We start from the raw sequence: 22,850 nt of genomic DNA, 5'->3' as shown, positions 1-22,850 counted from the left end.
CCGCTGTAACTTCAAACAGTCACAAAATGAAATGTATTTATGATGGTTGCGGCGTCTCCTTCTGCGACCTTCTGACAAGCCACGTCAATGGGGAAGCCAGATTCACTTAACAGCCCTGTTGCTAACTTAACTGCAATGATTCACTTAACAACGCCGGCAAAAAAAAGGTCGTAAAATGGGGCAAAACCCGCTTAGCAGTGTGGCTCAGCAACGGACGCTTTGGGCTCAATTGTGGTCGTAAGTCGAGGATTTTCAGCAGCTTCAAAACCAGGCCTGAAAAAGTATCATTAAAAACAGGAACTGTAAAGTGCATAAAAAATGGTTTATAATCGTCGTCGTTTTCTGAGTAAGTGCTTTCTTACAATGATAAATTGAATTTTCGGTCTAGGATCTACGATGTCTTTAGGCCACTTTGGGCGAGAAATATTTGCAGGCACTTTAGAGGAAGTTTAAAAAAAACAATCCGGGTTTAAGAAACTCGGAGCCCTTTTGCGCTCAATTTTTCTTTCGCCGTCGTTACAAAGGCTTGTTGCTTCTCGTAGTAGGCAGCCTCGTTCACAAAGGTGGGGTATACCGTCACTTCTCCGTCGTACGCGATGGTCTTTCCTTCCAGAGTCAAAAACATGGGATCTCCCGGATTTAGCGGCTGCCAGTCTCGATCCTACGGGAGAGGAAGAAGATAATCTTGCAAAAATGAACGCGGCCAACCATTTGGATAAGGCTGTTTAGAAAGTACATTTCAATGTATTGAACCACAATAAACAGCTCCTACGAACAAGCCAAGCTTCGTCAGACGCTGAGTTTTAAACACGCCTGAGATAAACGCGTGTCCGTCATCTGACAAAAATTAAAAATGACTAAAACTGAATGAATGAATGTGTCACTGCGTTATTTTATTTCCCAGCTGAGCTTCATTATTTTTGGACTAATAGACTTACTGTAGTTTGCCAAGTTCCTTATCAGTATTCTTCTACGCATGTCCGCATTCTTTCACTTGCTTCATACACTCTTTCCTTTGTTCTCTTGCCAGCAAGGTCCGGCTGAGAAAATAGCCGGCAAGAATTATTTCAAAAATGTAGCAATTACTTTTCTTAGTTAGTGAGGTGTTTTATTTTCTTTATAACAAATAAATGAGTTTTATTAGAAACTTTTCTTCGCGTTTTTTTTTTTTTTTTCAGAATATTGCAACAAGGAATAAGCCACGATCCATCCTCTAATTAAACCAGGGTGATTAGTCCCAGAGCCAAACATGGGATTAATCAATGCCCTGACAGAATGAATGAATGAATGAATGAATGAATGAATGAATGAATGAATGGAATCAATGAATGAATGAATCTCAAAGTGCAGATTTGATAAGCCACTAACTCTCTTTTTCTGCTGTCAAACTTTCTACATTTCTATGTTTCTAACTAAGCAGATCAAAACTAAACTGCAACCTTTCTCACTTCAATTCAAGGATAGGAATTCAAGTTTTGGCAGTGTTAGGGTGTAACAGTATTTGTTGCTTGTGCAACGAGCAGAGCAGAAACACACAGGGAAGGAGATAAATGTGCAGCTCGTGTGAGAAAAATACTTTATATACAAGATAATAAGCAGTCTCGGTGTAGGTAAAACAGTCCAAGGTCATAAACAGTAATATCAGTCCAGTAAGTATCTTCCCTTACTAAAGCAAACAGACTTTAGTAACTCTCGGTATACAATACCATATAACAATCCAGTCTAACACTAATCAGCAGAAAGACGCAGGAAGCAACAGGAACAGGTACAATCAGGAACAAAGAACGCTTCTCTGCGCTGCTTATGTATGCACTGTAGCCTAATTACAGGGTTCAGCAAACCCTGATTACGTGGCTCAGTTGTTTCTTAAAGAAACAGATATATTGCCTGACCAACAAGTTAGGAGTAAGCTACAAGCTGAACCTAACATTCTCCCCATTGGGCAGGACAATATACACAATAGATACAGAAACAAAAATACACATCCAAATCATACATTGTACAGTGGTATCAGTTACATTTCAGATTCTTAATCCAAATCGGTTAAGCTGAACCTAACAGGCAGGTTCCACTGCATTTAATGTCTTGGATGTTAGTTAAGAAAAAGTCCTTAGTCCTGAGCTAGCCATCTTCATTTTATCGGGTGGAGACGTGGGCATGATTTAATTTATGGGGTCCTTGGTGCTCTCTGAGCTGTATTTGGTTTGTTTGTTTTTCAGACCTTTCATTACCCAACTAGGTAATATGATCAGGGCTCGAAGGGAGGGGTGTTCGTGGAGGGGAGGAGGAGGAAGAAGAGGAGGAGGAGGAGGAAGACTGTGGAGTCCTTGGTGCTCTCTTGGTGGTTTTCTTGTAGACATTTTACAACCAAACTAGGTAACATCATCAGGGCTAGAAGGGAGGAGAGGTTGTGGAAAGGAGGAGGAGGAGGGCTGTGGGGTCCTTGGGGCTCTTTGAGCTTGACTGTTTTATTGGAGAGGTGTTGTGGCCCGTCAATGGCCTGTGCGGATTGTAGCTGATTCCGACAGCGAGGAGGCTGGTGTGGTGCTGCGCCAGCAGCCTGTGCAGCTGGCGCTTGAGTCAGACAGTGAGGAGGCTGGAGAAGACGTGGTGCCAGAGGCGGGGATTCAGCCAGGGCCTTCAGAACCTCCAGAAGCTTCCATAAGTGAAGAATACGAAGATGAGGAGCCTCTTCTCAATGCACGGGCGCGCAGAGCTGCTAAAAGGCAGGAGTGGCTCCTCAGGAGGCGCTCTCCTCGAGAGTAAGGCTTGGAGCTAATTGGCCACTCCCCTAGCCTATTTAAGAAGAAACGCAGATTGCAGCAAGTTGTAGGGAACAACTTCAGTTCACACTCCTTCGCGTCTGGATTCTCTGCAAAATTGCTTCTGGGCTTTCTGCCAACTCTAGTAAGACTGTGATTCCCTTATCTTAGAATTCTGGTGGGCTGTTAAGACAGTTTATTAACAGCCTTTGGTTGATAAAGACTTAAGTTATTTGAGTAAAATAAGCTTTGTATAGAGTTTGTGTCTGCTGCGTTCTTTGGGGTCCGTAGCTGGGGCAGAACAAGAGGTTTCATTACCCAACTAGGTAATATCCCCAGTGCTAGAAGAGAGTGGAGTGTGTGGAGAGGAGGAGGAAGAGGAGGAGGAGGAGAACTGCAGGGTCCTTGGTGCCCTCTGAGCTTGGCTGTTTTCTTGCGAACATTTCATGACCCGAGTAGGTGACATCATCAGTGCTAAAAGGGAGAGGGGTTTGTGGGGAGGAGGAGGATGGTGGGGTCGTTGGTGCTCTCTGAACATGGTGGTTTTCTTGCAGATGTTTCATAACCCAACTAGATAGCTTCATCAGTGCTAGGAGGAGGAGGAGGAGAAGGACTGTGGGGTCCTTGGTGTTCTCTGACCTTGGCTTTCTTGCAGACATTTCATGACCCAACTGGAAAGCATCATCAGTGCTAGAAGGGAGAGGAGGAGGAGGAGGAGGAGGAGGAGGAGGAGGAGAAGGAGAAGGAGAAGGAGAAGGAGAAGAAGACCAAGAAGAAGAAGGAGAAAAAGAAGAAGGAGAAGGAGAAGGAGAAAGAGAGAAAGAGAAAGAGAAAGAGAAAGAAAGAGAAAGAGAAAGAGAAAGAGAGAGAAAGAGAAAGAGACCAAGAAGAAGAAGAAGAAGAAAAAGAAAAAGGAGAAGGAGAAGGAGAAGGAGAAGGAGAAGGAGAAGGAGGAGAAGGAGAAGGAGAAGGAGAAGGAGAAGGAGAAGGGAGAAAGGAGAAGGAGAAGAAGAAGGAGAAGGAGAAGGAGAAGGAGAAGAAGACCAAGAAGAAGAAGAAGAAGAAGAAAAAGAAGAAGGAGAAGGAGAAGGAGAAGGAGAAGAAGGAGGAGGAGGAGGAGGAGGAGGAGGAGGAGGAGGAGGAGAAGGAGAAGGAGAAGGAGAAGGAGAAGGAGAAAGAGAAAGAGAAAGAGAGAAAGAGACCAAGAAGAAGAAGAAGAAGAAGAAAAAGGAGGAGGAGGAGGAGGAGGAGGAGGAGAAGGACCAGGACCAGGACCAGGACTTTGTGTTCTTGACCTTGGTTTTCTTGCAGACATTTCATGACCCAACTAGGTAACACCATCAGTGCTAGAAGGGAGCGAAGGAGGAGGAGGAGCACTGTAGGGTTCTTGTGCTATCTGAGCTTGGTTTGTTTTCTTCCAGATGTTTCACTACCGAACTAGGGAACATTATCAGTGCTAGAAGGTGAGGGAGAAGGAGTGCGTGGAGTCCTTGGTGCTCTCTGACCTTGGTGGTTTTCTTGCAGTCATTTCATTACCTGATTAGGCAACATCATCAGTGCTAGAAAGGAGTGGAGTTTGCTCTCTACTTGTATATATTTTATTTATTTATTTATTTATTTTAATTTGATTTATATGCCGCCCTTCTCCGGAGACTCAGTGCAGCTTACAATGCGTTAAGCAATAGCCTTCATCCTTTTGTATATTTATACAAAGTCAGCTTATTGCCCCCACAATCTGGGTCCTCAATTTACCTACCTTAGAAAGGATGGAAGGCTGAGTCAACCTTGAGCCTGGTAAGATTCGAACCTGCAGAAATTGCAGGCAGCTGTGTTAATAACAGGGTGCATTAAACCACTGTACTACCAAGGCTCCTAGATATAGATGTCTGGCCTTGTCAGCACAATTCCCCAATCAAGGAACTACCGTGGGGATGGAGTTATTAGTGGTGTGTCTTTAAGTAATAAAGCTAGTCGGGTAATTAGGGAATTGAAGGAACAAGAGATGTGGAATGTCATAATTATTTAGACTAGGATTGATTATGATTGTTGAAGGTTATACCCTGTAATTTGTTCTGGGAAGAGGAGGGGGGAGGGGGGAGGTTGAGGTAGGGAAGGGGGGGGGAAATATGTAAACTTTTTATAAAACTTTTCAATAAAAAATTTAAAAAAAGGTGCCTTCCCACCGAAGGGCCTTCCCTTGAACCATCTTCCTGCCTACGCATCTTTCTTCATCGAAACAACAAACTACCAAGTCAGACAAACTATTTTTTTTTTTTTTAATTTGATTTATATGCCGCCCTTCTCCGGAGACTCAGGGCAGTTTACAATGTGTTAAGCAACAGCCTTCATACTTTTGTATATTTATACAAAGTCAGCTTATTGCCCCCACAATCTGGGTCCTCAATTTACCTACCTTAGAAAGGATGGAAGGCTGAGTCAACCTTGAGCCTTGGCGAGATTCGAACCTGCAGTAATTGCAGGCAGCTGGTCTTAATAACAGGGTGCTTTAGACCACTGTACTACCAAGGCTCTTAAATTAAACTGTAAACAACAGCCTAATAAAGAAACAGCCAAAACCACACCCAGTAAACAGAGCAAACCCCACATTTTCTATGCAGGTAGTCCTCGACTTACCACCATTTGTTTAGTGACCGTTCAAAGTTACAAAGGCAGTGAAAAAAGTGAGGTATTATGACCCCTTTTCACATGACCGTTGGAGTATCCCCATGGTCATGTGATCAAAATTCCAGATGCTTGGCAACTGGCATGTACTTGTGACTGTTGCAGTGTCGCAGGGTGATGATGTGATGATCCCGTTTTGACCAGCAAGGTCAAGGGGGAAGCCAGATTCACTTAACAACTATGTTGCTCACTTAACAACTGCAGCAAAGGGAGAGGAGGAAGAGGAGGAGGACTGTGTGTTCTTTGGTGTTCTCTGACTTTGGTTTTCTTGGAGACATTTCATGACCCAACTCGGTAACATCATCAGTGCTACAAGGGAGAAAAGGAGGAGGAGGAGGACTGTAGGGTTCACTTAACAACTACGTTGCTCACTTAACAACTGCAGCGATTCGCTTAACGGATGTGGCAAGAAATGTGGTAAAATGATCCGCAAAACTCAGTTTTGCTCGGCCACAGAAATCTGGGGCTCAGTTGTGGTCGTAAGTCGAGGACTACCTGTACTAACCCACGTTAGTTTTCCCACTGCAGCTGTTAAAAAGAGAAGAATAATCACACGTGTTTACCTGTAAATGAGGGTGAATGACAGCCATAATCTCATTTTTTTGGTTCCTGGGATAATCAACTTTCTCCAATAATTTATAAACCTCAACGGTGCATGGAGGGAATTCTTCTCCTACAAAGAAAACGGTGCATATTTTCAGGGGTTCGTGCCAAACAGCTGACCTTGTTTTAGAGATGCCGTTGCTGATAACGTTTTCAGCCACTACGGCGGATTATTTGTTAAAGCAAACTAAATCCTTAAACTGCAACTAGATCTGATGATTGGAAACTTCCCAATCAACCCCCTTTTTCTTACAATGGGGATGCTGAAGGGTTAAATTTTCATGTCACCCCTTAAAAAGTTCTACATCTTGCATACAATAGAATCTATTTTTTTTTAAGAAAATCTCTTTTATTTGCATTTTGTGAACTTTAGGGATGAGATTTTATGTTCTCATCTCGTCATAAAAGGTTAGAATTGATGTTCAAGAAGCTAAAAACCCATAAGAAATATTTATCTTTAGCAATTTCTCCAAAGCGTCTGAGGGCAGGAAAAGAAGAAGCAATGGGTGGAAAATAATCAAGCAACTTAGAACTAAGGAGAAATTTCCTGACAGTGAGGACTCAACCCTTCCAAGACCGAGTGGCTGTGGCTTCCGGCGTCCCCATCGCTGACTATTGCGGACGAGTTATTGGCCCCCACGGAGAGGGTTCGCAACTTGGGCGTCCTCCTGGATGCACGGCTGTCTTTAGAAGAGCATATGATGGCCGTGGCCAGGGGGGCTTTTCATCAGGTTCGCCTGATTCGCCAGTTGCGTCCCTTTCTGGATCGGGACTCCTTACGCGCAGTCACTCACGCCCTTGTCACTTCCTGCCTGGACTACTGCAATGCTCTCTACATGGGGCTCCCCTCCCCTGGAGGCTCCAGCTGGTCCAGAATGCGGCCGCGCGGGGGATTATGGGAGCGAGGGGGCACTCCCATGTGACACCTCTCCTGCGCGAGCTGTATTGGCTTCCAGTGGTCTTCCGGGTGCGCTTCAAGGTGTTGGTTACCACCTTTAAAGCGCTCCATGGCATGGGACCTGGGTATTTGCGGGACCGCCTTCTGCCGCCGATAGCCTCCCACCAACCAGTACACTCCCACAGAGAGGGACTCCTCAGGGTGCCGTCAGCCAGGCAGTGTCGGCTGGCGACCCCCAGGGGGAGGGCCTTCTCTGTGGCAGCTCCTGCCCTCTGGAACGATTTGCCCCCGGAGGTACGCATGATACCAGATCTCCGGGCTTTTCGCCGCGCCCTAAAAACTTTTCTTTTCCACCAAGCAGGGCTGGCATAACCCACCCACCCCCTTTTGAGATGTTAGATTTTTAATTGTCTATGGGTTTTAGTTGGGATGTTTTAAATTTTGGGCCAAAGTTGTGTAATTCTTTTACCAAATTTTAAAGTTTGTATTGGGATGCTTTTTATTTTGGCTGTGCACCGCCCTAAGTCCAGCAGGAGAAGGGCGGTATACAAATTTAATAAATAAATAAATAAATAAATAAATAAATAAATAAATAAATAAACAAACAAACAAACAAACAAACAAACAAACAAACAAACAAACAAACCAGTGGAACAGCTTGCCACCAGAAGTTGAGAAGGCTCCAACACTGGAAGTTTTTAAAAAGAGGTTGGACAACCATTTGTCTGAAATGGAATACGGTTTCCTGCCTAAGCAGGGGGTTGGACTAGAAGACCTCCAAGGTCCCTTCCAACTTTGTTAAATTATTATAATAGTTATAAACACTTTTCCCAGAAAGTAACATTTTATATTGCGTGACACAGATTAACAGAGTTGGAAGGGACCTTATAGGTCAGTGATGGTTAACCTTTTTGTCGTCATGTGCCAAAAGTGGGGGGAGTGCAGGGGGGGTCGCGCGTGTGTGTGCCCACATCCACAATTCAATGCCCCCCATGCCACGCCCTCCCCCCTGTGCATGTGCGCGCGACCGCCCCTTCGTGCTTCCCCCGCTTTTGGCACACAACAGCAAAAAGGTTACCTGTGGGCCTGGTAGGCCCGTTTTTCGCCCTCCCCAGGCGCCAGAGGCTTTTTTGGAGCCTGGGGAGGGCGAAAACAGCCTTCCCCACCTCTCTGGAGGCCCTCTGGAGGCTGGAAACAGCCAATTTCCCGACTTCCGGTGGGCCCGGAAGGCCCAAAACTCAGCTTGCCGGTGTGCGTATGCACGCTGGAGCTGACCTAGGGCAATGCTCACGTGCCCACAGATATGGCTCCGGGGGATGGTAGAGGATAGGAAAGCCTGGAGGAACGTTTATGCAGTGTATATTGGAGGAGGTGACCCTTTGAGAGCTGTACGCAACGACATTTCATTTTAATGTATGCCGATTAGTGGACATTCAAAGGGACAATACAGTTATTCTAAGTCTAAATCATTCTAACTTTTCTGGAATATACTGAATATTATTTTTTCCTAAAAACCAACAACGTAAAAAAAACCCCTTAAAACAGTGAAGAGGCTGAGAAGGTTCTAGAAAAAGGGTTGGCGGGGTTTAAAAAAAAATGACATCTCCACTCGCAAACTGTGTGGGACCATAAATGACAAGGACTACCTTATAACGCTGTACCTGCATTGAATTTTGCCACGAAATCCAGCCCGTGTCGGACGATCGTCCTCATTTTATCCAAAATGTCAGCCCTCAGGACACCTTGAGGCTGAGGGCCCACTTCAACACCTGGAGAAGAAAGCAAGGAACCGTCAACACTTCTCCCTTGGGGACACCGGAGAAGACACGGTCCTCTTCTATCATTTATTTATGATTAAAAATATATATATATATTATATATTAATACCATCATCATTGTCGTTTTAGCCACTGTAGGATGAAGGTCTCCTCTGCATGTTTCCAACCTGTACATGTCGAAGAGGCCTTCAGCCTGCAATATATTAATTATTTATTAATATTGTCTTAATGTTATATAATGTTAGATTTATAATTCAATATAATGTAATGTAATATAGTTTAATATATACAATAATATGATAATTCAATATATTATAATTCAATATAACATGATATGATATGACATGACATGACATGACATGACATAACATAACATAACATAACATAACAATATAATATAATATAATATAATATAATATAATATAATATAATATAATATAATATAATATAATATAATATAATAATATAGTATACCCTGTTTCCCCCCCAAATAAGACATCCCCTGATAATAAGTCCAATCGGGCTTTTGTGTGCATGACAATAAGGCCAAGCGCTTATTTCAGGGTTGAAAAAAATATAAGAGGGGGTCTTATTTTCGGGGAAACACAGTAATATGATATGATATGATATAATATGATATGATATGATATGATATGATATAATATAATATAATAATGTATATAATATATACATAATAATAATATATGTATAATTGTATAATATATACAATAATATAATATATAACATATAATATATTAATTTAATAACATTTATTATATGTTATATAATAATATTTATTATATAACATATAATATATTAATTAAAGGAGCCTGGATAGCTCAACAGACAGAAGCACTGTAATTTAACACCAGCTGTCTGCAATTAAAGTAAGATCGAATCTCGCCAGGCTCAAGGTGGACTCAGCCTTCCATCCTTTCTAAGGTGGGTAAAATGAGGACCCAGATTGTGGGGGCAATAAGCTGACTTTGTATAAATATACAAAAGGATGAAGGCTATTGCTTAACGCATTGTAAGCTGCCCTGAGTCTCCGGAGAAGGGCGGCATATAAATCAAATTAAAATAAATAAATAAATAAATAAAATATATATAAGTAGAGAGCAAACTCCACTCCTTTCTAGCACTGATGATGTTGCCTAATCAGGTAATGAAATGACTGCAAGAAAACCACCAAGGTCAGAGAGCACCAAGGACTCCACCCCCTCCTTCTCCCTATTTAATATATAATTTAAAATTAATTAATATATAAAATATATAAATCTAAATATATATTTACATTATAAATATTAATATTTATTGGTGTTTTATGAAATTTTCAGGTAGTCCTCGACTTATGATCCCAATGGATACCAACATTCCTCTTCCTAAGCAAGGACAGGTATTAATTGAGTTTCCCCCGCCCCACTCCTTATGATCTTTTCAGCCACAGTTGTTAAGCGAATCACTGCAGTTGCTAAGTGAATCGGGCGGTCGTTAAGCGAATCTGGCTTGCTTTGATGACTTTGCTTGTCGGAAGCTGTCTGGGAAGGTCAGGAACGGCGATCCCACGGAAATGGGATGCTGTGGCTGTCATTAATCTAAACACCCAAATTTTGATCAGCCAATGATGCTGAGATGGTCATAAGTGCGCAGACTGTGCCACTGTAACTTTGAACAGTCGTTAAACGAATGGTTGTAAGTCGAGGACCACCCGAATCCAATAACTAAATTATGGAAACGTGTCTAGAAACCCAAGGACGTTTGCTAAAAATGGAATGGGGTTAATAATAATCATAATTACCAATTGGATGTTTTGCTACTGATCGAGTCGTTGCGTATTTCAAGTTGGGATGTTCGAGAAGTAAGACCAGACATCTGTCTGGGGACACAGCATCCTATTGTAGAAAAAAAATGGTTTAATGGTTCTCATTATCTGGGTAGTCCTCGACTTAGAACCACAATTGTACAACCAACATTTCCTGTTGCTAAGTGAGACAGCTGAGTTATGACTGTGAGTGACACAGTTGTTCAGTGAATCACTGCAGTTGTTCAGCGAGTAACACAGGTGGTTAACTGAATCTGACTTCCCCATGGATGGAAACTAACCAAGGAGAGAAGCAACATGGAATTAAGGAGAAACTTAATCCATCCAACAGTGAGGACAGTTATCCAGTGGAACAGCCTGCCACCAGAAGTAGTGGGTGCTTCATATCAATGGAGGTTTTTAAAAAGAGATTATTAGACAGTCCCTTGTCTGAAATGGGTATAGGATCACCTGCTTGAGCAGGGGGCTGGACTAGACGACCTCCAAGGTCCCTTCCAGCTCTATTCTGATTGTGATCCTGACTTTGCTCGTCAAAAGGCCACAAAAGGGGATCACGTGTCCTGCAACCCGTCATAAATATATATGAGCCAGTTGCCAATCATCTTTAATGTTGATCATGCAATGACGGGGATTCTGCAACGATTGTAATTGTGCGAAATGGGCCCGATTCACTTTTTTTTCAGTGCTATCATCACTTGAAACGGTCGTTTAAATGAACTGCCGTAAACCGAGGACTACCTCCGTGCGTGCGATATAACACCTGCAAATCCTTTTGTAAGCCACCCGTCATCTCTTCACTGCTGGCGACGGGCGGCACATAAATTTAACGAATAAATAAATTTAAGGAGTAAAAGGCGTGCAAAACACACGGGCTGGAGAGGCAGGTTGTAATGATGCACCCACCATTTTGACACACACACACACACACAAAGAGAGAGAGAGACACACATACACACACCAGGCGGATGCCCCTGAAAATAATGGAGCTGCCTGAGTTTTGCTCAACTCGTTTGCAACATTCAACCGGTCGTTTAAAATAGATAACGCGACAAGCTCTAATTTTCTCTCCGGTTGATGAATTAGCACTACAACGGCCTTCATTAATTTCCGGCACGCAGCGAAGTTAATTGCCGGGGGAGGGGGCTTCGCTCTTGTGATTTAACACACAGGACACATCAGCCTTGTGCATTTTCCAACAAGGTCTTATTGGTCTGAATAGAAAGCAGTCCTCTTACAAGCTAGAATAGAATCAAATCGAATCTGCAAGGGACCTTGGAGGTCTTCTAGTCCAGCCCCCCCCCCCCCCCGCTCAAGCAGAAGAACCTATACCAGTGATGGCTAACCAGTGGTGGGATTCAAATAATTTAACAACCGGTTCCCTGCCCTAATGTCCATGTGGGCATGGCCAACTCAACGTCACTCACTGTTACAATGTAATAAGGGTTAACCAGAGAGGCAGTTTCTGTAAGCAGGGCAATAAAGATTAGGCTAGAAACACCACCAGAATGTTTCCTTCCTGCCTTCCTTACAGGATTAGCCCTGTAAAGTGGGGAAAAAACAAAATAAGATTTCTTCCAACAACCGGTTCTCCGAACTGCTTAGAAGTTAACAACCGGTTCTCCCGAATAGATGCGAACTGGCTGAAGCCTACCACTGTGGCTAACCTTTTTGCCGTCGTGTGCCAAAAGCGAGGGGAGCGCGGAGGGGTCACACACACACGTGCCCACACCCATAATTCAATGCGCCCCGCCCCCACCGCACATGAGCAAGCAACATCCCCCCTCCCGCGGACCCTCTGCTTTTGGCACGCAATGGCACAGTGGGCCCGGTAGGCCCATTTTTCGCCCTCCCCAGGCTCCAGAGGCTTTCTAGGAGCCTGGGGAGGACGAAAACGGCCTTCCCGACACACACACCCCGGAGGCCAGAAACAGCCCATTTCCTGACTTCCGGTGGGCCCTGAAGGCCCAAAAATCAGCTGGCCGGCACGCGCATGTGCGCTGGAGCTGAGCTAGGGCAACGCTCGCGTGCCCACAGATATGGCTCCGTGTGCCACCTGTAGCACGCATGCCATAGGTTCATCATCAGGGACCTATACTATTTCAGATAAGTTACAATATCTCGTGGCAAGTTGTTCCACTGGTTAATTGTCCACACTGTTAGGAAGTTTCTTCTTAATTCCAGGTTGCTTCTCTCTTTGAGACGCGGTCTTCGTACCCCAATATCAGCGTTGGTCCGGGTAGTCCTCGACTTACGACAGTTCAGTTAATGACCATTCCAAGTTACCATAGCACTGAAAAAAAATAATGGTTGACCGTTTTCCCACAGTTATGGCAGTTGTAGCAACATTGTGGTCACACGATCAAGATTCAGAAGCTTGGCAATTGGCTCAGACAGGTAGTCCTCTAGTTACGACCGCAATTGAGCCCAACATTTATATTGTTAGGTGAGAAATTTGAGTTTTACGACTTTTCTTGCCAGAGTTGTTAAGTAAATCACTGCAGGCGTTAAGTTAATGACATGGTTGTTAAGTGAATCTGGCTTCCCCACGGATGTTGCTTGTCAAAAGGTCGCAAAAAGGGATCACGTAACCCGGGAAACTGCAACCGTCGTAAGTATGAGTCAGTTGCCAAATGTCTGAATCACATGACCACGGGGATGCTGCAATGGTCATAAGTGTGAAAAACAGTAATAAGTCGCTTTTTCAGTGCCGTTGTAACTTTGAACGGTCACTAAATGAACTGTTGTAAGTCGAGGACTACCTGTATTTATGACGGTTGCGGTGTCCCGGGGTTATGTGATCCACTTTTGCAACCTTCTGACTTGCAAAGCCAAAAGGGAAGCCAGATTCACTTAACAACCAGGTCACTAACTGAACAACTGCAATGATTCACTTAACAACGGGGGCAAGAAAGGTCGTAAAATGGGGCAAAGCTCACTTAACAACTGTCTCGCTTTGCAATGGAAACCTGGGGTTCAGTTGTGGTTGTAAGTCCAGGACTACCTGTAATTGTTTATTCATACATTCATATATCAAACGTTGAGATCACCCGTCTCATTCACAGTGCAAATACATTTAGTCCTCAATTTACAACAGTTCACTTGCAGCATCCTTGCAGTCACGTGATTTACTTTCAAATGCTTGACAACTGACTCACAGTTATGACGGTCGCAGTGTCCCTGGGGTCAGGTGATCCCCTTTTGCGACCTTCCGACAACCAAAGTCAACGGGGAAGCCAGATTCACTTAACAACCGTGTTACTAATTTAAGAACTGCAGTGATTCACCTAACACGGAGCGGTGTGGTGGCCTAGAGGTTGAGCTTTTGCCATACCATTGGAAGGTTGTGAGTTCAATCCTAGGTAGAGGCAGTTATTTCTCTCTCTGGGCACACTGAGAATATATCTGCCGAACAAAACTCCTCATTGGCGACAGGAAGGGCATCCGGCCATGAAAACGCTCTGCTAGTTCCATTCATTGCCCAGACTCTACCCTGTGTTCTGTCCCCGTCTCACACACGCACACAAACAGACAGCCGGGGGTTAAATAAACTGGCAGACAACCAATTCTTCCGATAAGAAGCTTGGCAGCAACCCAGTAGCTGCTTGCCAAGAACTTTTACTCAACAAACAAAATACCCACAGTCAAGAATTGTCCAGTTCGTAAAATAAATCCAAGGCCGATAATGTTGTTTCCAAAGATGCAATGTGACTCAATAGTAGTTAGTTTTGTCCGTCACAGAGTCTGAATGGCCACCTCACCCCCTTTTATATCCTGTGGGGTGTGGTCCAGTGACTCAGCCTAATCTCGGGCACGCCTTTTCTTCTGTTGCGCGCGCTCATCTCTGCGACGCTGGCGTGGATCCAGCCAAGACTCATCTCCCTCATCACTGTCCACCTGTGGCTGCGTGGACGTGTTTGGCCCCGGCCCTATCTCTTGCCCTTCGGCGGACACCGAAGGCATTGCCAGAGAGGAGGGTCCTGGAGAGGGAGGCCTTGCCAACTCCCCTCCTTCACTCTTGGAGTCCTCTCCTGCCGATGACACAGGCTCCGGTAACGGAGCCACAACACCCTGCAAGGGATTATGGGGGGGTCGTTCAACGATGATGATGAGCGATTCACGTAAGAAATATGGAGAGAAAAGTTGTAAAACTTCACAAATTTCTCACTGAACAACATAAATTTGGGGCTCGATCGTGGTCGTACGTTGAGGACTTCCTGTACATTTCTCCATTTTTTTAAAAAAAAAATACCTGTATATAATGGCACATCTGAATGGCAAAGCAATCGCTGGAGCTTTCCAGGATGAGGGTCCCACCCATGTTAGCGGTCGTGTTGTGAAGGTCGAAGATCAGGTCGTAAGCGCCAGGTTGGCCCTTCGGACCGAAGAAGCTGTTGATTTCTTGGGCCCTTCTGACTTCATAGGGGACGTTGTCCGCGAGGTCCTTGCTGTGGGTCAGAAGAACCCAAAGAAATGTTACTTAGCCGGGTCATTAAAAAAAAAAAAAGAAAAGAAAAAGGAGCCCAACTTGTCTTTGGTGCAAACTCTATAGGTAGCCCTCGACTTACGACCATAATGGAGACTGAAATATCTGTTCGTGACAGCTATAACCCACAAGTTATGTTCTAAATTTTTTTACTACTGGTTCTGTGGGTGTGGCTTATTTTGTGGGCGTGGCTTGGTGGGGGGGGTGTAATGTGACTGTGTGGGCATGGCCAATTTTTTTTTTTTTAACTTTTAAAAGCATTTTTTCTGCAACCTTAAGAGATTGCAGAAAAAAATGCTTTTAAAAGACTCTGCAACTCAGCTGGGATTGCCAGAGGCTTTTAATGGCATTTTTTTTCTTCGGCCAACCCTTTCCTTTCCTTTTTCCTTTCTTTTCCTTTCTTTTCCTTTCTTTTCCTTTCCTTTCCTTTCCTTTCCTTTTCTTTCCTTTCCTTTCCTTCCCTTTCATTCTGCCTCCTTTCCTTTCCTTTTTCCTTTCCTTTCTCTTCCCTTCCTTTCCTTTCCTTCCCTTCCCTTTCCTTCTGCCTCCTTTCCTTTCCTTTCCTTTCCTTTTTCCTTTCCTTCTTTCCTTTCCTTTCCTTTCCTTTCCTTTCCTTTCCTTTCCTTTCCTTTCCTTCTTCCCTTCCCTTCCCTTCCCTTCCCCTTTCTTTTGTTACATCATAAATTGTTTTCTCCAGTTATAATTTGCAGAGATATGGAAAAAATCTCTCTCTCTCCCCCTCCCTCCCTCCCTCTCTTCTCTCTCTCTGTCTCTCTCTCCTTTTGATGTGCATTTTGAAACGAAAAGCAGCTGCTGGAAGCTGAAATGGGATCAGGAAGGATGGAGCAACGATAGCAATGGAAGGTATTTGGCAAAACGAATTGATTTCAAAGTTTCTTGGGTTACAGCCCTTCCCGTTGTAGAAGGGCTTAAGAAAAACCATCATTATGTGTGACCAGCAAGAAATTCCACTGGGCACCTGTTGATGGAGGGGGGGGTAGGAAGAAAGAAATGCCACCAACTTCTCTTCCAAACTATGCCAGAACTATTTTTTATTGGTAGAGTAGCTTCTACCAGCGCCTTACTCATCCCTCAGTGCATTTAACAGAACAGCAGAGTTCTGTTGGAGGTAAACTAGTCCAGAATTTACGTTTCCAAACAAAACAGTTGTTAAGTGAATCATATCTGATATTACGACCTTTTTTGCCACGGTTCCAGTGATGGGATTCAGCCGGTTCGCGCGAACCGGTACTTAAATTGCTGAGTGGCCCTTCCCCGCCCCTTCCAGGAGTCCCCACGTGACGCGTCCCATTTTGGCTGCCACTTAAGTGCAGAAAGACCTCCTAAGCCCAAAATGGGGCGCAGGGGGTGCAGCGCCCCCCCTCCCGCGGCCCGCTTTTGCTCCCAGGAGGCTGCCGGGAAGCCTACTAGGCCCAAAATTTGGCACGGTAGAGCGTGTGACCCAGTGGTGGGTTTCAAAATTTTTTACTACCGGTTCTGTGGGTGTGGCTTGGTGGGTGTGGCGTGGCGTGGCATGGCTTGGTGGGCGTGGCAGGGGAAGGATACTGTAAAATCTCCATTCCTACCCCATTCCGGGGGAAGGATACTGCAAAATCTCCATTCCCTCCAAAAATTCAGGGGAAGGATATTGCAAAATCCCCATTTCCTCCTGGTCAGCTATGACCTGGGAGGCAGAGAATAGATGGGGGTGGAGCCAGTCAGAATTTTTACTACCGGTTCTCCGATTTATAGGGTTGCCAGGTCTGCTTCCAAAAAATAGCGGACAAGCGGAAGGGGGTGGGGGGTTTAAGTAGTAAATTTTTTTTAAAAAATTACAATTAAATTATATATTTTCTTACAAACATTTTAACACGTATTAAAATAATCACTTCAAAACTTTACTTAAAATTCAAAACATAAAATATATTATAATAATATGTAAAATATTAAATTACATTTTAATTTCATCGTAAAGCTTTTGAATAAAAAAAATGTCCACTATTTTGTGAAAAAAAAAATAGTGAACATCATGTGAAAAAAGCGGACTGTCCACTCAAATAGTGGACACCTGGCAACACTATCTCCGAACTACTCAAAATTTCCGCTACCGGTTCTCCAGAACTGCTCAGAACCTGTTGAAACCCACCTCTGGTGTGTGACCCCCCCCCCGAGGCCCGTGTTTGCTCCCAGGGGGGTGCAGGAGGCCAAGTTCTGCCTGTCACACACCCCTGGACACGCCCACCATGGCCACACCCACCCAGCTGGTCATTAGGGCAGAGAACCAGCTGTTAAATGATTTGAATCCCACCACTGCACCGTTCTTAAGTGAATCCGGATACCCCATTGACTTTGCTCGTTTGACGTCAGCTGGGCAGATTGCAAATGGCGATGACCTGACCCCCAATTGTGCCCTCTTGCTACGTGAGAAATTCGTTAAGTGAGTTTTGCCCCATTTTTACAATTTTTCCGCAAGAAAAGAAGGAAGCTTCGATAAGAGCCTTGGTGGTGCAGCGGACTAAAGTGCTGTTAAGTAGCACTTAGTTGCCAGCTGCCTGCAATTACTGCGAGTTCGAATCTCACCAGGCTCAAGGTTGACTCAGCCTTCCGTCCTTCCGAGGTAGGTAAAATGAGGACCCAGATTGTGGGGGCAATAAGCTGACTTTGTATAAAAAAAGAACACCGCTTAGGAAGGGGGGGCCGAAAGCCCTACTAAGCAGGTATATACAAAAGTATGAAGGCTCTTGCTTAACACATTGTAAGCCGCCCTGAGTCTCCGGAGAAGGGCGGCATATAAATCGAACCAATAAACAATAAATAAATAAAGCTCAGAGAGTAACAAGGACCCCTCATTACAATCCCGAGCTATAAATATTCTCCTTTGTTGGTACAGGACTAGAACTTACTGGCTCCTGGCTCCTGCCCTAATCACTTGGCCAAAGTGACTCTCAAACCTAAAATTTGATTAAAAGTCTGTAGAGATTCTCAGTCGTCCAGGTCCCAAAAGTGCTTTTTCAGGAGGCAACTGGACTTTTTGGTTTTTCCTTTGAAGACGTTTCCCTTGTGATCCAAGAAGCTTCTTCAGCACTGTGCTTCAGTGACCCTCTAAAAGGATGCAAATGACCAGGTGTCTGCAAGGAATATAAAACCTTCCATTCCCCACCATTGTTGTGGTCCACCAGCAGGCTGCGGAGCTGGCAGCTGAGTCGGACAGTGAGGAGGCCGGGGAGGACCATGGGCCAGTCCTAGAGTCTGGGGGAGGCCCGGACGAGGGCTCTGCGTTGGAGGCAGAGATGGAGCCAGGGCCATCTGGGAGTGATGCGCGGACTCCGGAGCCTCCAGAGTCGGACAGCAGAGAGGCAGAGGAACAGGAGGAGCCTGTTCCTAGTGCGTGCATGCACAGAGCTGCCAGAAGGCAAGAGCAGCTAAAGCAAAAGGGACAACTCAGGAGTAAGGCCAGGAGATGATTGGCCCCTCCCATGAGGCTTAAAAGAGCAGCAAAGACTCTTGGGCTCTTTGTAGGAAAGCAACATTGCTAAATCTGTTTCCAGTTGGTGTCTCTTGTTTCTGAACTTCGTGGGGCTTTGCCAAGAAAGGCCTTTGGCAGGGTGCCAAAGAAGATAAAGGTTTGTGATAAGCCCAAAGGACTTTTTCTGAAGGACTTGTTTTGCAATTAATTTGGACTAAGATGGGAATGTAGTAATTCTCACCTGTTATAATAAAATAGTTTTGTTGGGGACTAATTGTGTCTTGTAATGACTAAGTGAGCTTAGGTCACAACAACCATCCAGTCAGAGCAGAAGAAGCTTCTTGGATGAGAAGCGAAACCTCTTCAAAGAAAACAAGAAGTCCAGTTGCCTCCAGCATAAGCACCATTGGGACTAAAATTTGGTTGCTTCAACCACCCAAATATATTCTGCACGTACAGATTTCCACAACAGTTCAATGTACTTGGAGGTTGAATGAGTGAAATGGATCGCTTTCGATACAAGATCTATTTTAGAGGTTCCAGGGCATACAAATGCATCTAGCAAGCAGGGTTTTTTTTGCAAATTTATCTTTTTTTTTTTCAAAATGTGGTCTAACATACCTCTTGGCCTGCCTGCTGTGTCCAAATAATCGTTAGCTGCATGGAATTGGCTGCCCGGTTCTTGGTATTTAGCAAAAAAGGCTGCGAGCCAAGGAAAGCATTTTCAAGAGCTGTAAAAACAGGATTTTTTTCTACCCCCCGTGGAGGATTATGACTTATTTCAACACTGAAGCTTCAAATTGCTGTCCCCCACCAGCTCTTCGAGGGAGTGCTGGCAACATCGGTGAGGCCGAAGACGGAAACGAAGCATGTCGGGGGTTAAAGGAGTGTCAAGTTTGATTCCCAAATTTTACTGATCCTTTGGTGCGTGCAAATAACGGCATAAAAGATTGAGGAGCCTGTGAACTTTGCTTATTTAGCGGAAAACAAAATCAGAGGTCCACAATTCTCCAAAGCACCCGAAGGCAGGACAAAAAAGCACTGGGTCGAAACTAATCAAGGAGAGAAGCAACCGAAATAAGGATAAATTTCTCGACGAAACGGCGAATCGGTGTTGCCTCCAGAAGTTACAGATTCTCCATCAATGGAGGTTTTTAAGAAGAGACTGGACAGACGCTTGTCTGAAATGGTGTAGGGCCGTGATGGCGAACCTATGGCACGCGTGCCACAGGTGGCACGCGGAGTCATGTTGCCTGGCACGCCAGCTCAGCTCTGTCAGCTGATTTTCGGCCCTTTTGGGCCCACCAGAAGAGGGCCTGGCAGGGGGGAAGGCCTGTTTTTCTTTCTCCCTGGCTCCAGATCCTCTCTATGCATCTGGGGAGGGTGAAAACAGCCTTCCCCACCCCCTCGGAGGCTCGAAACGGCCCGTTTCTCAACTTCCGGCCTCCGAGGGGGTGGGGAAGGCTGTTTTCGCCCTCCCCAGATGCATAGAGAGGATCTGGAGTCAGGTGAGAAAGAAAAATGGGCCTACCGGGCCATCGTGTGCCAGGAGTGGGGGGGGAAGGGGGGTCGCGCTCGCATGTGCGTGGCAGGGCACATAGAATTATGGGTGTGGGCACACGCACGGGCAAACCTACCCCACCCCACCCCTTCCTGGCACCCGATGGCAAAAAGGTTAGCCATCACTGGTATAGGGCAGTGATGGCTAACCTTTTTGCCATCGCGTGCCAGGAGGGGGGGGAGGGAGAGGTTCGGGCGCATGCATGCTCACACCCATAATTCTATGTGCCCCGCCCTTCGCATGTGCGTGCAACCCCCCTCCCCCCCCACTCCTGGCACGTGATGGCCCAGTAGGCCCATTTTTCTTTCTCACCTGGCTCCAGATCCCTCTATGCATCTGGGGAGGGCGAAAACAGCCTTCCCCACCCCTTGGAGGCCCTCTGGAGGCCTGAAGTGGCCCATTTCCCAACTCCCAGTTGGACAGGAAGTAACTTTTTTGCTGTCCCCAGCCTCCAGAGCCTCTCTAGTAGATGGCTCGGAAGGCCCGAAAATCAGCTGGCCGGTGCACACATGCTCGCCAGAGCTGAGCTGAGCTGGCGTGCCCACTGATATGGCTATGCGTGCCACCTGATGGCACACGTGCCATAGGTTCGCCATCACGGGTATAGGGTTCTCTGTTTGAGCAGGGGGTTGGACTAGAAGACCTCCAAGGTCCCTTCCAAATCTGTTTTTCTGTTCTGTTATCTCTTATTAGCAGCATTAGCAGGGCCGGATTGGTTTCTTTTCAAATGGAGATCTTCATGAAAATGCTGCAATAAAATTAAGGATTAATTTGTCTGCCTAGAAGGGTTCATCATAAACAGGTAGTAGTCTTCCAGTTACAACGGTTCATTTAGTGACTGTTCAAAGTTACAAAAATGTGTACTGAAAAAATGTGACTTATGACCGTTTTTCACACGACTGTTGCGGCATCCCCACGGTCACATGATCAAAATTCAGACGCTTGGCAACTGACTCATATTTATGACGGTTGCAGTGTCCCGGGGTCACATGATCTCCTTAGCGACCTTCTGACAAACAAAAGGAATCCAGATTCACTTAACAACCGTGTTACTCACTTAACAAATGCAATGATTCACTTAACAACTCTGGCAAGAAAAGAAAAGAAAAGAAAAGAAAAGAAAAGAAAAGAAAAGAATAGAATAGAATAGAATAGAATAGAATAGAATAGAATAGAATAGAATAGAATAGAATAGAATAGAATAGAATAGAATAGAATAGAATAGAACAGAACAGAACAGAACAGAATAGAATAGACTAATCGGCATACATTAAAATGAAATTTCGTTGCATACAGCTCTCAAAGCGTCACCCCCTCCAATATACACTTAAATGAACGTGACAAAATCAATCAATAAATGCAAAATTATGTCTGTAAAATGGGGCCAGCAAATGTTTCACTTAGCGACATAAATCCTGGGGCTCAATTGTGGTGGCAACTCGAGGACTACCTATGCTCATTGGAACTGCCTGAATCTCCCGGAGTTTCCCGGCGTTTGATAGCGATTCACTTAACAACGGTGGCAGAAAAGGTTGCAAAACGGGCCGCAAAACTCACTTGCCAACTGCCTCACTTAGCGAGGGAAATGTTGGCCTCCGTTGTGGTCGTAGGTCGAGGACTAACCTGTATAAACGTTTTTAAATACATCGATAATATCTATTCCGTGAATCATCCACAAACAAAGATACCGCAGGATATCTAAATTCAGTCCAATGTTTAGCGTTGTGCATGCGTGCATCAGTGGTGAAATTCAGCCGGATCTATCCAGCTCATGTGATCCGGTATGGCCTGCCGAGAGAGGCTCTGTCCATCCACCCGGACATCATCACATCCCGTTTTTGACCCTCGACGCATGCACAGAAGGCTCTGTGCATCAGTGGTAAGTTGCCCCCGGTTCGCACCGGTTCTATAGAACCGGTAGTAAAACCGGCGGGAGGCTCCACCCACCGACCCCGACGTCACCACCCTCCACCCCACCGACCCCGACCCCGAAACACTTCTGCGCATGTGCAGGAGAGCGCGCGCACGAGCGAAGCCCCACTGCGAACCGGTAGTAAAGGTAAGTAGAACCCACCCCTGCTGTGCATGCGTGGAGGAGGAGCGCACGCTCACATTTGCGATCTGGTAGCGAAGGTAAGTGCATGTAACCTGTGGCGTGCATTCACACAATCAGAGGTGGAATTCAGCTGGTTCGTACCAGTTCGGGCGAATCGGTAGCATCCCACCCTGGCATAATGCCGTCCTATTTTGCCACGTTTTCGGAAGGCGCGCGCGTGAGCAAAGCACGGGGCGAACTGGTGGTAAGAATATGTGAAATCCACCGCTGCACACACAACCCATCCGGTTTAAGCTTACCCAAGATTTTCGGAATCGAACACTCGGTTCAGGTCACAGTCTATATAACGGCAGCATTTTTCCACAGCTCGTGGGTTAGCCAGGAAAGGCCGTACCTTCAACCCCGGTCTTTCGATCTCTGCTCCGTCTTCTTGCCAAGATTTAACCAGAAACACCCCCGACAGCTCATTGCCATGAGTGCCGCCAAAAATGGCAATTTTTCGGACGGGGGCATCTTGCAGAATTTGGCCAGGGTTCATTCCCTTGGTCGGCTGCCACCGAACTCAGAAAACCGGGCAGGAAATTATTCCGAGAAAATAAAAGTTTGAACGGCTGGAGGACTTTGGTCTGCCTGGATGGGACGACGGGGGAAGTGAAAAACAAAACCTCTTTTCCAACAAGTTTTTTTCAGTTCAGAGTTTTGACGCCACTCCCTCTTGCTATATTTGGAGAGTTACGTC

General features: G+C 45.3%; 2 protein-coding genes across 3 annotated transcripts in view; one reads left to right on the top strand and one right to left on the bottom strand.

Annotated features, from left to right (window-relative positions):
- Positions 1–22,850, top strand: part of SPATA22 (spermatogenesis associated 22) — a 117,922-nt gene that overhangs the window by 68,065 nt on the left and 27,007 nt on the right. The window lies entirely within an intron of this gene.
- Positions 304–22,850, bottom strand: part of ASPA (aspartoacylase) — a 25,252-nt gene continuing 2,705 nt past the window's right edge. Inside the window, exons 1-7 of one of the 2 annotated variants that reach the window (XM_087883478.1) lie at positions 22,411–22,850; positions 14,795–14,990; positions 10,522–10,615; positions 8,607–8,714; positions 6,008–6,117; positions 939–1,040; positions 567–661 (exon numbers count right to left, since the gene is read on the bottom strand). The exon at positions 22,411–22,850 is cut by the window's right edge and continues 1 nt beyond it. In XM_087883478.1, the coding sequence (XP_087739604.1) occupies positions 960–1,040; positions 6,008–6,117; positions 8,607–8,714; positions 10,522–10,615; positions 14,795–14,990; positions 22,411–22,649 (828 nt within the window). In that variant the 5' untranslated portion in view covers positions 22,650–22,850 and the 3' untranslated portion in view covers positions 567–661; positions 939–959. Of the gene's footprint in view, positions 662–938; positions 1,041–6,007; positions 6,118–8,606; positions 8,715–10,521; positions 10,616–14,794; positions 14,991–22,410 lie in introns of both variants that reach the window. The other variant, XM_087883477.1, reaches the window with a different exon arrangement.

This window comes from Pantherophis guttatus, chromosome 1 (genome assembly GCF_059756535.1).
Source record: "Pantherophis guttatus breed Tessera chromosome 1, ASM5975653v1, whole genome shotgun sequence".
In the NCBI taxonomy this organism is placed as follows: domain Eukaryota; kingdom Metazoa; phylum Chordata; class Lepidosauria; order Squamata; family Colubridae; genus Pantherophis; species Pantherophis guttatus.
The sequence above is the reverse complement of the archived record's forward strand: the minus strand, read 5'-3'. Positions and strand labels throughout refer to the sequence as shown.